The sequence below is a fragment of the Rhinopithecus roxellana genome, chromosome 10 (assembly GCF_007565055.1).
Source record: "Rhinopithecus roxellana isolate Shanxi Qingling chromosome 10, ASM756505v1, whole genome shotgun sequence".
NCBI classification, from domain to species: domain Eukaryota; kingdom Metazoa; phylum Chordata; class Mammalia; order Primates; family Cercopithecidae; genus Rhinopithecus; species Rhinopithecus roxellana.
In genome coordinates, this window is record NC_044558.1 from 99228381 (window position 1) to 99246276 (window position 17896).

The 17896-nt window shown below is 40.5% G+C and overlaps 1 protein-coding gene across 3 annotated transcripts in view; it reads right to left on the bottom strand.

The window, feature by feature from the left end:
• RFX4 (regulatory factor X4) overlaps positions 1 to 17896 on the bottom strand; it is a 181036-nt gene that overhangs the window by 21820 nt on the left and 141320 nt on the right. For all 3 annotated transcript variants that reach the window (XM_010381300.2, XM_010381295.2, XM_010381306.2), the window contains 2 exons: positions 7623 to 7742; positions 6786 to 6956 (listed from right to left, as the gene is read on the bottom strand). In XM_010381300.2, the coding sequence (XP_010379602.1) occupies positions 6786 to 6956; positions 7623 to 7742 (291 nt within the window). The remainder of the gene's footprint in view (positions 1 to 6785; positions 6957 to 7622; positions 7743 to 17896) is intronic.

Consider the following 17896-nt stretch of genomic DNA (forward strand, 5'->3'; position numbering starts at 1 on the left):
CTCATTATCTGTACTACCTTGTATTCCCTAGTCCTTGTATCAGAGGATGCCAAAAGGTTATGCGTAATGAATTAATTTTAGCTTTGTGCCACCAAGTACACATGATACTGTTCCTTTTTCGCAGCGGAAAAATGGAGAAGTGTCCATCCAAAGTGGGACATTTGTTTGTTAAAGAGTCCCAGGTACTTGATTGGCCTTGATTCTCAACAAGTCAAACCTGGTAATATTTACATTGCCTGATCAGTGATAAGCTGGAAACCCAACAAAATAACTGGGTCACATAACATTTCACGTATTAATAAGATTTTAATAAAATTTTAAAGCTAACATTTGTTTCATTTAATTTTCCTCACCTTTATTTCTTTCTTCCTGGTTTTGGTCCTTTTTATGAAATTGATTTTCCTCTATTTATTATAAACTGCTTCAAAACTTTTTGGAAAGTTGATGGGATATAAGTCAAGTGATAATTTTTAAATAGAAATAAAAATTAACCAGGCATGAAAACCATGTGCTGAGTTGACTTTTTTAAAAAAAGAAACATGGCAAATACATTTTACAAGATTTACATAATTGTTTTACAACTTACACTATTGTTCAATGAAAATTTGCACAAATTCCAAATTTAAGAAGCCTACCATAATAGATTTCCTAATATTTAGCTTTCTATCATGGGCAAATAATTTGTGCTTTATAATATAATATGCCTATACAATCATACATGTTGTTAGGAAATTAAGTTTCTTTTCTCCAAGACCATGACCCACATTACATGCTCAGATCCAGTCTAATTTAGCAATGGAGTATTTCAAAAGTGGTACTTGAGAAAAATATCATACATAGTCTTATATAGGATGACATTTTTAATGCCCCCTGGAGATATCTGAGAACAAAGCTGGAATGTGCCAAAATCTTCAAAGCTTAAAATCATCTGAAGAGAACCTGTTTCACATTTGTATTTCTAAGAAGCTACTTTTATGGCTCTTGAACACATTGCACAGAAATATCTGAAGACATTTATGATATTCCTGTGGCCCTGTCTATCACACCTGCCATACTTTGAGGCCTCCACATTGCTTCGAAGAAAGCCAGGCACACTCACTAGCTGGATGAGAACTATGAGAAGATCCTAGATGTGTTTCCTTCCCACTCTTCCCTCCCATCCCTTATTCCCTTAGAGTGTGTCTCCTTATTTGAAATGTTGCTACACTTTGAGAAATATTTCATCCAAATGATTTCTGCTTCATAATGCAGAACTGTATTATTTGTATAATTTCCCTGTTTATTTCAGAAGTAAGGATGTTATCACTAGCAGACTCGTGTGTGTCTCCCTGGTGGTGACAGGGATATTTGGGTAAATGGCTCTTTCTTTAGGGAGAAAGGAGACTCAGGATGGTTGCCCAATAATTCCAGTCTTTGAAGAACTCCTCAGACCTGCATGAAGAGCTGTGAACGGTACTTGAATTCTCTTTCCTTTTAATGTTCAGTGAACAAAGTCATTCTTTTCACTACACTTACTTTTTCTGAGCCTTCTAAGCAGGAACTACAACAACCCACTATGGAAAGAAAATGGGAGGGAGGTGGGAGCCTGATCACATTCTTCCTCCTTAAAGCAGAAAACAAAATACAGTTTGAGGCGCATCTATGTAAACAAATGTGGTGATCTCACATCTAAATTTCCACAGAAGAGGGCTCTCAAGCTGTGTACCCAAAGTGAAATCAAAGCTTGATCTAATGCCATTTATCAACAACCCAACTTTTCAATACTTTGAAGAATCCAATTTCCTTAGCTGTCCCTGACAGAGGGCCACTGAGTTTATGGGCTAGTACACAAGACAGCAAGTCCTTCCAGTTTCTTAAGCATCCACTCAATCCCTGTGTCTAAATAGGTGTAGTTCCATAGAGAGGAAACTTTGGGGAAGGAATTAATCAAAAGTCTCCAGGATATATACTTTTAAGTTTCCTGAAAGTAACATGCTCTCTCTTGCCTCTACTTGGAATACCTTTTCTCCCCTCTCCTTCATGCTCCCATAATACTCTGACCCTTCTTCCAACCTAGCACTCCTCACACTATATTGTTACTGTCAGTTTGTTCATCAAGAACCTTAACCTCTAAACATAAACTCCCAGGGGGCAGGGACCACACTTCTATTGTTCACCATTGTATCTGTACCAATCTGAAAGTGTTTAGCACATACAAGCCACCTGAGAAATATATATATATATATATATATATGTTTTTTTTTTTTTTTTTGGACGGAGTCTCGCTCTATGGCCCAGGCTGGAGTGCAGTGGCCGGATCTCAGCTCACTGCAAGCTCCGCCTCCCGGGTTCCCGCCATTCTCCTGCCTCAGCCTTGCCGAGTAGCTGGGACTACAGGCGCCCGCCACCTCACCCGGCTAGTTTTTTGTATTTTTTAATAGAGACGGGGTTTCACGGTGTTAGCCAGGATGGTCTCGATCTCCTGACCTCGTGATCCACCCGTCTCGGCCTCCCAAAGTGCTGGGATTACAGGCTTGAGCCACCGCGCCCGGCCAGAAATATTTTTTGGATAAATGGGTAGATACGTGAGTAAATGAGTGAATGATAAAAGACATCCTGAATGGAGCAATCTGACCCTATTTATTTGCCCCCCCAAACAACAACAACAACAACAACAAACACTTTAGTTCCGAGTCTATTCTGGAAACAGTCCTAAATAGAATTAGGATATAATTAAGTCCATGCTGTGAGGGTCTGGAGGAAGAGTCTAACTTGGAGGGTGAGGGAAACATCAAAGGAGATGAGTAGAATTTTATCAGGCAGAGGGTGGAAGGAGGCTAGCCCAAGAAGAAGGAACAGTGTGAGAAGTGATTTGGAGAAAGAGAGCTCTTTAAGGCTTTTAGAGTGAGGCAGTGGGTTCTTTGCCCCAGCACTTTGAGGAGGCACAAGCTTCATGAAAATGAGACTTAGTGGGTAGAATGAGAGAGGACAGAGTGGAGTCTGCAGGCAGGGTATCAGCTTGAGAGTCACTGTGGATGTCCATGAGAGGTGGGGGTGGCCTGAACCAGAGGCACAAGTGGGATGGGAAGGAACAGATCAATCTAGATTAGTATTAGAACAACTGGACTTGGGAAGTGTGATGGAGAATGCCCGCTGTCACCCCTACAGCTGTTCCCCCTTCCCTGCCTGGGTACATGCTATTCTATATTTCCCAGCCTCTCTTGCAGTTACATGAGGCCACGTGACTAAGTCCTCGCTGATGGAATATAAGTGGAAGTGACGTGTGCTACCTTCAGGCCAGGGCTTTTAAGAGAGTAGGTTTTCATCCTCCATGCCCTTTTTCCATTTCTGCTGGCTGGTTGCAGACTTGACAAAGCCCTCAGGCTGTGGTCCTTAACCTAGTGAGCATCAGAATCACCTGGAAGTTTGTTGAACAAGATTACTGGGCCGTGCTCCTAGAGTTTCTGATTCACTGGGTCTGTAGCGGGACCAGATATGAGCATTTCTAATAAGTTTCCAAGAGCTACTGATACTGCTGGTCTTTGGATCACAGTTTGGGAAACACTGCCCTGGGGTATGATGGAGCGTAATATTGAAGGAGCACGTGTTTCCAAATGGCTGCATTACAGAGAGCCTCCTTTATGACTGAATACCCTAGCAGTACTGTCTTCAAGCATGAAATAAATTTCTGTTTTGTTAACTCCACCTGTGTTTGGATCTATTTGTCACACCAGCTTAGCCTACCTTAACTAATACAGGAGTTTAGGGAGAGAAAAGATTTGAAGCTGACGCCCGTATTTGTTGCCTGGGTAACAGGAGGGTAGTAGAGCAGGTTTGGATGGAAAGATAATGAATTAATTATCACAGCCTGACCAAGCCCTCCACTCTACAAAGCTTGGAATCTTTGTGAGGTCTTCCCTGATACTTCCAGCCACATAGAATCTCTCCTTCCTTGGGAACCTCATAGCATTAGTTTATATCTCACTTATTGCATATACCACATTCTTCCTTCCATAACAGTTGTCTCTGTACTTTTCTTTATCCTTGTGTTCCCTCTTGGTAGCAAGACCTTGGCATATTATCTATTTATTTCCCAGCACAGGACTTGACACATAAAATGTCCTCACAGGGGGAAAAAAATACATGTGTGTACATATATACATGAATAAACATATATAGGATTCTGGATCCAAAGTTTTCAATGCAGTTTTTTTCTTTACACTTCAAAAGTATGGTTTCAGATATTGAATCTAATGTTGCAGATAAGTCTGTTATCAGTCTGGTTTTCTCTCCTTTGGAGGTTATCTATGCATTTTCTTTGAGGAAGCTAATAAGATTTCTTTTATCGTTGATTTTCTTCAGTGGACTTAGAGGTGATTTTTTTTTTTATTTTTCCATTTATTCAGCACATGTTCAATGAGAGCTTTTGGTCCAAAAAGGCTTGTCTTTATTCCATTTTATAAAACTGTCAGGTATTATAATCTTCACTTTCTCTCTATTCTTTCTCTGGACACTTATTAAATGAATATTGGAATTTCTGACTTTATCAGTCCTTTTTCTCGACATCACTTTTATACTTAGTATTTCTTTTTGCCACATTATCAGAGACTTCATCAGCTCAGTCTTTTGGTTTACTGATCTCTTTCAGTTGGATCTAATTTTCTAATATTCAACCTATCTATTGAAATTATTATTTCAACAATTATATATTTCCTTCTGAAGATACTGACTCTCATGGGTATGATTTCTTTTTCTTCTTTCTTTCCTTTCTTTCTTCTTCTTTTTTTTTTTTTTTTAAACAGGCTATCACCCAGGCTGGGGTACAGTGGCCTGATCATAGCTCACTGCAGCCTCGAACTCTTAGGATCAAATGATCCTCCCATCTCAGCCTCCTAAGTAGCTGGGACCACAGGTGCACACCACCATGCCCAGCTAACTTTTTAAAAAAGTTTATGTAGAGATGGGGTCTCAATATATTGGCCAGGCTGGTCTCGAACTCTTGGCTTTAAACCATCCTTCCACCTTGGCCTCCCAAAGTTTTGGGATTACAGGGTGAGCCACCGTGCCTGACTGATTTATTTTTAGTTCTCATCTTAACAATACTTTTCAGGTTGTCCCATTAACTTTATTCCTTTGGATATAGACTCTCTGTGTTTTTAAGTTTGTTGTTCCTCCTTCATGGAATTGGGCTTCCACAGATGCTTGGGTGACTCTTAATTGTGGTAACATATATCCATATTAACCCCCCTTTTTTTTTTGAGATGGAGTCTTGCTCTGTTTACCAGGTTGGAGTGCAGTGGAGTGATCTCAGCTCACTGCAGCAATCTCAGCTCACTGCAGCCTCCACCTCCTGGGTTCAAGCGAGTCTCCTGCCTCAGCCTCCTGAGTAGCTGGGATTATAGGCGCCCACCACCACACCTGGCTAATTTTTGTATTTTTAGTAGAGACAGGGTTTCACCATGTTGGTCAGGCTGGTCTCGAACTCCTGACCTCGTGATCCACCTGCCTCGACCTCCCAAAGTGCTGGGATTACAGGTATGAGCCACCATGCCCAATATTAACCATTTTCAAGTGTATAGTTCAATGGCATTAAGTATATTCACCATGTTGTGCAACCATCACCACCATCCATCTCCAGAACTTTTTCATCATCGCATACTGAACCTCTGTACCTATTAAACACTAACTCCTCATTTCCCCTCCCTCCAGCCCCTGACATCCACCATTCCATTCACTGTGTCTGTGACTTTGACTATTCTAGCTACCTCATATAAATGGAATCATGTATTTGGCCTTCTGTGTCTGGCTTATTTCATTAAGCATACTGCCTTCAAGGTTCGTCTGAGTTGTAGCATGAGTCAGAATTTCATTCCTTTCCAAGGTTCAGTAATATTCCATTTATATATATACCACATTTTCTTTATCCATCATCCATCGATAGATGCTTCAGTAGTTTCTGCCTTTTGGCTATTGTGAGAAATGCTATTAGGAACACTGATGTACAAACATCTGTTTGGATCTCTGCCTTCTTTTGGGTGTGTATCCAAGCTTGGGTAATTCTTAGTTGTAAATTAATCTGAGGAGACTCCTGTGCACATCTTGGACTGTGTGGGCCTCCACGCAGTCTCACGGTAGCATCAGCCTCATGCCATGTGCCCAGCAGCTCTAGCTTAGCTCAAGACCCACTCACATTCCCAGCCCCTGCCTCCTTGTGGTTGCCATAGTTTAGTGTAAGGTTTCCTGCCTGCCTCCCTTTCCAGAGAAAAAGAAAGCAGCTCAGTTTTTGATTCAGAGAGTTCCCTTTCTTGTTTTCAAGAATGTTTGTGTATTTATGTTATATAGCATTATAATCATTTCTTGCTTAGTTTTTGGATTGTATCATATGCTTAATTTGCCAACTTGAAAACAGCAGCATACAGAATGTGTACCAATGAATAAATGAGTACCTGTACGTTATTCACAAATCCAGGGAGATACCTAGGTTTTGGCATTATCTTTTGGAGATTGTGGGGGAAGAATGTTTTTCCAGAAAGCTCTTTTTTTCTTTTTTTAGACAGGGTCTCACTCTATCACTGAAGCTAGAATGCAGTGGTGCGATCATGGCTCTTAGCAGCTTCAACCTGCTGGGCTCAAGCGATCCTCCTACCTCAGCCTCCCAAGTAGCTGGGACTATAGGTGTGAGCCAAGATGCCTGGCTAATTTTTAGTTTTTTTGTGGAAATGAAGTCTCACTATGTTGCCCAGGCTGGCAGAAAGCCCTTTCTTCAAACATTAACTCCCCAAAGTTTTTGAAGGACTTCCCATTACCTGTAGTGCTGAGGCCAGTGTACTCAGGGGATGGATTGCTACCAGGGGAAGAGGGAGGTGGCACTTCCACAGATGGGGCAGATTTTGCTGGAGAAAACGATGGCACTGGTGAAGGGGTTGGCGCAGTAGCCTCTGCAGCCTCTGTCAAGATGATCTCTTCTCGGACTTCTGCTGTGGATAGACACAGGGGAAGTTTTTAGAACCAAATGTAAAGGCAAGTGTCTCTAAGATACTTTAAAAAGTGAAATATTCTTCTAATCTGTGTGATGTCACTCTTGCTTAAAACTTTTCAATGGTTTCCCATCACCATCATGGCACTCAAGGCAATTTGCATATATACATATGCTCACTTTATTTAATTTGTTTGTTTATTTATGTACTTATTTTGAGATGGAGTCTTGCTCTGTCACCCACTCTGGAGTGCAGTGGCACAATCTCGGCTCACTGCAACTTCCGCCTCCTGGGTTCAAGCGATTCTTGTGCCTCAGCCTCCTGAGCAGCTGGGACTACAGGTGTGCACCACCACACCCAGCTAATTTTTTGTATTTTTAGTGGAGATGGGGTTTTGCCGTATTGACTGGGCTGGTCTTGAACTCTGGCCTTAAGGGAGCTGCCCGCCTTGGCCTCCCAAAGTGCTGGGATTGCAGGTATGAGCCACCATGCCCAGCCCACATGCCCACTTTAAAGAGGAAAAAGACATGATTGGTTTGATACCACTTGACCTGTTTACCATAACTAAATTCTTTGAGATACAGAGTTAAAGAAACATAAAGCGCAGAAGTAAGGATACAAATAACATTACTAAGTGGTGCAATTCCCAGGAAAATGCTGGCTTACCAGTGCTTCCTTCTCCCTTCATGGCTCGCATGAGCTCATTGGCCCGCTCCTGACAGTGCAGAGATTCTAACAGGTAGAGCACGTAGTCATCAAACATTAAGTGAATTAGGTGAAAAGACCCTGGTGAAAAAAAGGATCAAACAGAAAGTAAGTCGTGCTGTCTCATGTAGGCCCCCTCTGTCTGGTCAGCTGCACAAGTTACACAGTGTTCTAAATGGTCTGCTCAAGAGTCTAATTTTCCACTCACTTATGATCTCGTCATGGTCAGAGGTTGCATTTCTCAGCTGTATCCTCAGCTTAGCCTAGTGCTTGGCAAGGTAAGTGTCATTAACACTTTGTGGCAAGTGAATCTTTTCCTTGCTGATGTTATATTAGTATGACACCATCAAAAATGGCACCCACCGAGCCACCTCTGAGCTCTCACATAGCTACTGGCCTCATCCTCCTGTGAGCACCCCTCACTCTGTTCAGCATTTATTAACACAGCGTCTCTCACTTTTATCTCTTCCACCAGTGTATTATTCCCCCAACTGGACTTTAAGTATGCCCGTGTTGGGGACTTTGCCTTCTATTGCTGTCTACCAATGTACCTGACATAATTCTAGGAGCAAATTTGAAAATTTAAATCTGCAACAAGTTATTTACTTATTTCCCTAAATGTTTTCAAGACCTCATTTAGCACGTGATTCTTAGAAAAGGTAATTCATTGAAGATAGTTGGTCTTTTTAAGTGGCAGTTTTCATTTTTCAATTTAGAGTAGATTATTTTGTAAAAGGGAATGTGAACAGTCATTTTTAAAGACTTTCCTATATGCCAGTCTCTGTGCTCAAAGTCTTATCTTCTCTAATTTAATAACTACAACCATGTTGTAAGGTGGGTATTTTTATTCCTATTTTGCAGGCCAAGCACTTATGCAAGATGACACAATTAATAGATAATACATTATTTCAAAACCAGCTTATTTTTGCATGTCATGCTGCTATCATGCACAGTGGAATAGTGCACCTACGGTAGGAGCTCAATTAATGTCTACTGTAATCAAGGCCTCATGGATCCAGGGTCAGAGAGAGGGGCCAAGCCTTTATCTCCCATCCCATGTTTCCAGGTCCCAATAGGACATCTCCATGTGGATATCCTGCAGTCCCTTTAAATGTCCAAAACTTTTCCCCTCTCTCCAAGCTGACCAGTATACTGCTTATTTTTTTCCCATTTCCTTCTAGTTTGCTTTTTTAGAGACTTTTTTTTTTTTTTTTTGAGATGGAGTTTCACTCCCTTGCCCGGGCTGGAGTGCATTGGCGCTATCTTGACTCACTGCAGCCTCTGCCTCCCGGGTTCAAGCAATTTTCCTGCCTCAGCCTCCCTAGTAGCTGTGATGATAGGCACGGACCACCACACCTGGCTAAGTTTTGTATTTTTAGTAGAGCTGGGTTTCGCGGTGTTGTCCAGGCTGGTCTAAAACTCCTGACCTCAGGTGATCCACCTACCTCAGCCTCCCAAAGTGCTGGGATTACAGGCATGAGCCACTGCGCCCGGCCTTTTAGAGACTTCATGAGACACTCTGGCATTATTTTTTTTGTCATTCTATCTTCGTCATGATCATTACCACCACCATTATTATCATCATCACATCTACTGTTTATTGAGTGTTTACTCTGTCCCAAAAACTCTGCTAAGCACTGAATATGTGTTTCTTGCTTACAACAAACTGTGAGGTAGGTGGTATTATCCTCCCTTACCGATGAGGAAATGAGTCTCTTCATTAGTAATCAAGTAGGGATTTGCCTCAGTTTGGTCTGGCTCCATAATCTGTTCCCATTCCCCTATAAGTCATTTAGTTCAGTATCCTCATAGCACAGACGGGAAAACAAGGCCGAGATGGCACAAGTGACTTGGCCCCTAGAGGGGCCACTTGAGTTGGGAACTAGGTCTCTCCAAGTCTCAGAAATAAGGTGATGGAGGCTAGTTGGGGGGTTTTGGAGCACTCCTTGGTGAAATTTATTTATTTTCTCCTTAACTGCACCTGGCTTCTGTATACATCCACACCCTTCATCTCGGATCAGTTAATTCTTTTGGTCTAGAAAGGCTAGAGAGGAAAATCCCTGGCTTAACTGTAAGGCCACTAGATGCCCAGCAGGTCATGAACATGACCCTTTCTCTCTAGAACCTGCCACAAACTCCTGTCCTTGTTCCCACAGAGCTCAAGGCCAAGGTCCACTGTCCTGCACCTCCTTCACATCCTTCTTCCATCTCCAGTACTATGTCAGTTTTTCAACCCCATTTGGAATTCAGCAAAGTCCAGGTTCTGCTCAGTCATGGTGAGATGCAGTCTCTAAAACTAAACTTTCCATCAGTTTCCCTGAAATGGGATCCTGTGAGCCACTGAGGAGGAATAGCACCGTGTGGTTAATTATACGGGCTGTGGATTAAACTGCCCAGGTTGAGATCCTAGCTCTGCCACTTAGTATCTGAGACTTTGGATGAGTTCCTTTACCCTCCCTAATGCTTATAAATACTGGAAACAAAATCCGACATTTATTGACCGCTGACTCTGTGGCAGCCACTGTGTAAACCACCGGAGATTTATTTTGGCATTGAATCCTCATCACAACCATGTGAGGTAAGTTACACTTTCCTTTTACAAAGGAGGAAAGTGAGGCTTAGGGAGTTAAAGTAGCTGTCTAATGTCACACAGTCATTAAGTGGCAGAACCAAGACTTGAACCCCGGACTGTCTTGACTCTGAGGTTGCTCTTCAATCATTATGCACTACAGCTCTCTAAAAGGACAGTAAAATGTACATTATAGAAGTACTAAAATGAGGGAAAGTATCTATTAGATGCTTAATAATTGGTAACTATTGTTATTATTGCTAAGGTCCCTTTTGCTACTATGTTCTAAGATCCCATGACATGACTGTTGTGTTCATAGAGTCAAAGAAGTCAAAAGATAGCATCAAATAAGGAAAGGGTCTCCAAAATGAAGAAATTATTTGCTGGGATGTTGATCTAAAGTCAACATGGACAGAAAGAGGGAAATGTACTATGAAATAATGAATTAGCATGGAAAGTTTAGATGACAAAAATCCAAGCTAGTTGTTTTAGGATGAACAAACATTTTCATTTTATTCCATCCTCCTGTTTTATAAGACAAGGAGACAAAGATCTGATGAGGTGAAGAAACTTGCCTAAGATTACTCTTAGAAAACATCAGAGCTGAACTTGGAAGCCGGTACTTTAGGGAAAGTGCGGATTTGACATGGGGCTTCAAGCTCTCTTCATTAATGCCTCTGATCAGTTACCAGTTAGTCTGTTAATTTTCCATTGTAAATTTTAATCCTTGAAACAACAAGAGTTTGTAGAGCTACTGCTACTTGCTCACCATTGTGCTAAGTGCTCTGAGTACAAAGGAGCCATAAAGCTCAGTCTCAGACTCCACAGAAGCTAAGTCTTCTTAGTAAGCAGAAATTAATCATTAAGATTATTGGGCAGTAAACAGTTCAGTGCCAGGGTGTCACAGCAATGAGGATAGTGCAAATCGATGAAGACAGGAAAAATGAAAAGGAAATACAGAAAGACTGATGAGAGAGACAGACATCAAAAACAAGAGGGGAGAGGCAGTTATAGCGAACATCCCGCTTTATTTATCTCCTTAGCATTTCTCACCATCTAAGTTAAATACTATATCCTATATTTAACTTAATTATTATTGCATGCCTCCTCCACTAGATTGTAAGCTCTGTCTTGCAGAGATTTTTCTGTCTTGACCAATGCTTTATACCCAGTGACCACGACAGTGCCAGGCACACAACAGAGACTCAATGGATATGTGTTAGATGAATGAATCCAAATAGACAAGCATTGACTACTTCCATATGCACCACGCTAAGTAAGCTCTTTTAACTTGTCAACAACACTGCAAAGAAGGTATTATCTTCAGTTAATACATGAGGAAATGAAGGCTCAGAGGGCTTGAATAACTTGCTTAAAGTCACAGAGCTAGGGAGCAGCAGAGCCTGTTACAGAAAAAGGCATTAGGATAGAGACAAAAGGAGATTTTATTTTGTTATTGTTATGTGGTAATATAGTTAATTGCATTTGGTAGAATCAAAGCATTTCATTTTTCTTATGAAAAATATCCATCATAGAAAAATATAGAGAATTCTAAAATGAACACCAGTGTAATCACCACTAATTTTTGTTAGAATTATTTCCAGGTACCTTTTAGTTTCTGTTGCTATTATGAATTGTGTGTGTGTATGTTTTAAGTTATATTTAAGTTATATAGTGAAATTAAGAATGCCAATTATTTTATAAAAACTGAATTCAGGGCCAGGTGTGGTGGTTTACGCCTGTAATCCCAGCACTTTGGGAGGCCATGGCGGGCAGATCACGAGGTCAGGAGTTTGAGACCAGCCTGGCCAACATGGTGAAAAGATACAAAAAATTAGCCGGCTGTGGTGGCGCACGCCTGTAATCCTAGCTACTTGGGAAGCTGAGGCAGGAGAATCGCTTGAACCCAGGAGGCAGAGGTTGCAGTGAGCTGAGGTCATGCCATTGCACTCCAGCCTGGGCGACAGGGCAAGACTCTGTCTCTAAAAAAAAAAAAAAAACTACATTCAGTAACTTGACTGAATTCTTATTGGTTCTATTAGTTTGCGGATTCTCTTTTGCCAGCAATCATGACATCTATAAATAAAGACAATTTTGTGTTTTCCTTTCTAATTCTTATGTTTCATTTTCTTTTTTTAATGCATTGGCTAGGACCTCCAGTACATATTTATCAGACATCATATTAGAAGGCATTCCTGTCTTTTCATGATAGCAATGGGAAATTTTCTAACATTTTGCCATTCAGTGTGATGTTTGCTGCAGAATTCTAGATGCCCTTTAAGATATTAAATTCCCTTCTATTCCTAGTTTGCTAAAAGGTTTTTTAAAACCATACTTGAGAGCTGAATATATTAAATGCTTTTTTTCTCTGTATCTATAATGATGATTATATGATTCTTCTCTTTTTATTAATATAGTATGTTAATTAGTAATTTTTCCTTTTAGGATTTTTGGCATAGTCTAATACTGATTTAAAAACTTTTGCCACTAACTCTGATCTGCTAGTGTTTTACTTAGAATTTTTTTCACCTATGAAAAAAATGTGTGTAGGCCGGGTATGGTGACTCACACTTGTAATACCAGCACTTTGGGAGGCTGAGGTGGGTGGATCACTTGAGGTCAGGAGTTCCTGACCAGCCTGGCCAACATGGTGAAACCCCATCTCTACTAAAAATATAAAAATTAGCTGGGCATGGTGGTACACACCTGTAATCCCAGCTGCTCAGGAGGCTGAGGCATGAGAATCGCTTGAACCTGAGAGGGGGACGTTGCAGTGAGCCTACATTTCACCACTGAACTCCAACCTAGATAACAGAGTGAGACTTTGTCTCAAAAAAAAAAAAGTGTGGTTGAGTCATAATTTTCTTTTCCTCTGCTTTTCTTGCCAGATTTTGATATTGAGATTATGTTAGCTTTGTAAAATGAGTTGTATATTTCTTTATTTTGAATATAATTTAAAAACTAAAAACTAATTTGTGTATTTGTTTTAAAAAGTTAAAAATAAGTTCTAGGTAAAAATATAACACGGAGTAATGAGAAGAGAATCTTCAAGGAACAGTTAAAGCATGCTAAGGTCTTTGTCTTTTTTAGGAATACTAAGTAACTTTTGACTTCATTGGAGAAATTCATAGTTTGGATTTAATAAATGTTTAGCATATATGTTAATCAATTAAGGTATCATTACTAAAAGAATACAATCATTTCCTTATTTTGCAGGGGCAACCATTTTATTGAAGGAAATGAGGTGGGCAAAGCAGCACTAAGGACAATGAGATCAGACATCCTAGGCTAGACCACGATGTCCTAAACTTTGCAGTCACTGAAAACAGATTTTCTTCTTTTTTTTTTTTTTGGAGATGGAGTCTTGCTCTTTGCCCAGACTGGAGTGCAGTGGCATGATCTCGGCTTACTGCAACCTCTGCCTCCTAGGATCAAGCAATTCTCCTGCCTCAGCCTCCCGAGTAGCTGGGATTACAGTGCGTGCCACCATGCCTGGCTAATTTTTGTATTTTTAGTAGAGACAGGGTTTCACCATGTTGGTCAGGCTGGTCTTGAACTCCTGACCTCGTGATCTGCCCGCCTCGGCCTCCCAAAGTGCTGGTACTACAGGCATGAGCCACCTCGCCCGGCCTCTTCTTTTATTCTCTGAAATATTTATTTTCATGTTTATTTTCATGAACTAAAGATTTTATATTTTTTATTACTTTTTTATAAGTTTAGTTAAACTATAAAAACATTTATGCCTGATGTGTTTTGAAGGAAGAGACTTACTCCTTTATTGTGATTATCATTTGGTCTTTATTTCTACCATCCTATTTTGTGCTTTCATTTACCATCCATTTTCTATGCTTCTTTTATCTTCTCAATTCTTCTTTTTCATTTAATGTTTTATCTCTTAAGTTTTCATATTCTTCCATTTTCTTCTATAATCATGATTATATTCTTTTAGTAATGATACCTTAATTCGTTAACATATATGCTAAGCATTTATTAAGTCCAAACTATAAATTTCTCCAACAAAGCCTAAAGTTACTTAGTATTCCTAAAGAAGACAAAGACCTTAGCATGCTTCAACTGTTCCTTGAAGATTCTCTTCTCATTACTCCGTGTTATATTTTTACCTAGAACTTATTTTTAACTTTTTAAAACACATATATAAATTAGTTTTTAGTTTTTAAATTACATTCAATAGTTAATTAAATATGTTTACATATTTTTACATTTCTCTCATCTTAAAACAGGGTCCCTAAATTCTTTGATGTGCCCTCCGTTAAGAACTGGGGTCTGTGCACCTCCTTGAGTCATGATAGGCTTGGGACTGCCTTTGACCAATAGAGTATGAGGGAAGTTACACTGTATCTAAGACTGGATCATAAAAGCAAAGTGACTTCACATTTGGGGCACTTGCACGTGGAACCCCAAGCTGGCACATGATCCTGACTTGCAAAATCCATAAGCATAATAAAATGGTTGTCTTAAAGCCATTAAGCCTGGGTAATTTATTACACAGCAATGGCAACAATAACTAGAACATTATTGTTTCTTGTATTCTAGACCTCAGCTATGGCTTTATTTTTCTTCTTGCTGAAATGCATCTTTTTTTTTTTTTTTTTTGAGATGGAGTCTCGCTCTGTCGCTCAGGCTGGAGTTCAATGGCGTAATCTTGGCTCACTGCAACCTCTGCCCGCCTGAGTTCAAGTGATTCTCCTGCCTCAGCCTCCCGAGTAGCTGGGTTTATAGGCACCTGCCACCACACCCAGCTAATTTTTGCATTTTTAGTAGAGACGGGGTTTTGCCATGTTGGCCAGGCTGGTCTCAAACTCCTGACCTCAGGTAATCCACCTCCCAAAGTGCCAGGATTACAGGTGTGAGCCACCGTGCCCAGCCGAAATGCATCCTTTAATAGTTTTTTGTTGTTGTTGTTGTTTTAAGTGAAGATCTGTGGGTGCCAAATTCTGTCTTTGTATAACTGATTATGTCTTTATTTTGCCCTCACTCTTCAATAATAGTTGACAGTTCTTTGTTCTCAACACTTAAAAGATATTACTCCATTGTCTTCTGGCATCTCTTACTACTTATGACAGTCTAATAATTATTCTTGTCTCTCATAGCTTTAAAATTTTTAATCTTAATCCACAGATATTTCTAAAAATATTAACAATATCATCAATGTGGATTAAATAAATGTTTCTAACTCTATTGTGGCATGCATCTGAGCCCAGAGTATTTGCCTTAATTGTGATAATCAAAAAGGAATGGGCTTTGTAGTCAGGGAGATTTGATTTTCAAGCAGAATTCTGACATTTGCTGCATTGGTCTTGTGCAAGGAAATTCTCCAAGCTCCCTTCTTACCTCTTTAGAAAAGTATCCATTATTACCTACATTGCAGAGTTAATGCAATAATTCAATGACAGTATGTGCTTCCAAAATATTTCCTGTAATAGTCATCATTATCTTGTCTTTGCTTCATTCTTATCTCCAATCTTAAGCAAATCCTTCAAGTTCTACCTCAGCTTCCTCGTCAGCCATATTGAGGGCAGTAATTCAGACCTCACAGGGTTGTGTGAGAAGTAATTGAGAAAATGTAATGTCTAAAGTATATTCGGCCCTCAATGAATGTTGCTGTGCTGTTATTATTAATTTTCTTTTACTCAAAGAAAGGTAAATGAGGTGGTGGCAGTGTAGCATGGCAGAAAAAACTCCAGCTTTAGCATGGGAACGATTGCGGGTTGAATTCAATCTGCCACTTCTCTGAGTCCACACGCAAGTCCTCTCTTCTCTGGGTTTTTACTTCCACTCCTGACTACAGGGAAAGCAATTCCTGTATCCTAGTGCTTGGTGGGGCCTGAATGACATTGCGAACATTCAGGTCCTGCAATTTAGCAGATTCTGCCTAAAAGGGAGCCAGGCCAGGCCATCTAAGCACAGAGAAGCAGTTGGGAAGGCTTGGTCATGGCTACTTGTTCTGGGAGCCGCTCCCTGACACATGCCCACATGGTCTCCCCGGCCCTGCCCAAGTGAGTGAGCTTTGATGCTAGGTCAGACAACAGGTGTGTAAAAAAGTGAAACCGTGGAAGTGTTGTGCAAGTGAGCCATCAGCTGTGCCCACACCCAGGCTGCTTTTTAAACTGACTTATGCCGGAGTACTTCCGGGAACTATTATTACCTTCCAGATGTTCGTAACAGTGAAATAAGCAGGCCTTTGGTGAAAACCCAGAATGAAAGGGTAAAGGCGCTAGCACCGACTTGAGATCTAGGTACTCTAGGAACTGAAATCAGATCAGTCGACTAAAAAGATGGTGTTTTTTTAAAAACAAAACTTTGATTTGCTCAGCTCCATTAGGACTAAAAGTTTGCCTGATAGCCTACCTTTGCTCACTAATTTTGCTAGAAACACTGCTTGCAGCAAAGAAAGAAAGTCTGGCTACTTTAGTTCACAGCATAGGTTCTTTCAGTGAAAAAGAATTAAGGAGAAGAGAGTGAAAAGGAATTAAGGAGAAGAAAGGAGTTAACTACGTTTGAAAGAGGCTGTTCTGGGAAGAGGTGATAGAGTCCCCTACGGGATCATTGTGATATTCCACACGATCATTGTAATGGTCAGCCTGTTACGCTGACACACAAACCCTGTAGCCATTCACAGCAACAAGGACCATGTGGGAGTTATAAGATATATAGAGCTGGCCCCTGTGGCTGGGGGAGGGGACCAGGGAACAGAGGGCTCTTTTTCCTAATTAGCTGTTTTCATACAGGGAACACATGACCCAAACACAGCCACCAACTGGGTCTTTGACATATACAGGCAGAAAGGGGGAGCTGGGCTTTTGTCTGCCACAAACTCTTTTAACTTGCCTGTCACCCCAAGCTGCAAAACTCAACAATGAGTCAGATGAGCTGGGCCGCCATTTCAGATAGTTTGCTAAATGGACTTGGAGACAGGTATTATTTCAACCCACTCAGGGTTGAAAAATACTGTAAAACTGAGACTGGGTTAATATCTCTTTTTTTCCTTTTCTAAGTGACTTGTGATCATCTTTTTTTGCCATTTGCCTGAGTTTCCAGTATATTTATCCCCAAATAGTGTGTGGTTCAAAAAGAAACACATTTCAAAGAACCATATTTCTTAGTAATAAATTCAACCCATTCATAAAGCCTAATCATTCTCCTGTTCAAACTTTCTCTTTTACATTGACTGTTAACTCAGTAAGCACAGATGCATTTCAAAGAATATTGCAAGGGAATTACTTTCCCTGTCTAATGAAAGGCACCTGCTAGCATACGTGGTCAGTTTAAAAATCAGCAAATTGAAGAATCAAGGATAAAGCATGGAGAGGATGCTCACCGTGTGGGTGTGGATATGTGTGTATTTGTGTGTCATATTGTTGATTCTCTGACTTGGAAGCAATGAAAAAAATCTCAAATATTTTCCAACAGTTCACTTAAGGGAAAACAGTTCTGCATGAATGATTTCTCCAGAGCTAGAGGTAACATGTGTTAACACTAACTGTGCTGAACTGGAAGTCATCAAAATGCCATGCCTGATGCCACTGCCCAGGTAGCAGTCAGCGGAGCATTTCCATATACAGCTCAAGGAGAATTTCCATCTGTAGCCATGGTGCAGGCAGGTTCAGAGAACTCTCCAATGCTGAGATTAAAGAAATCCACAACA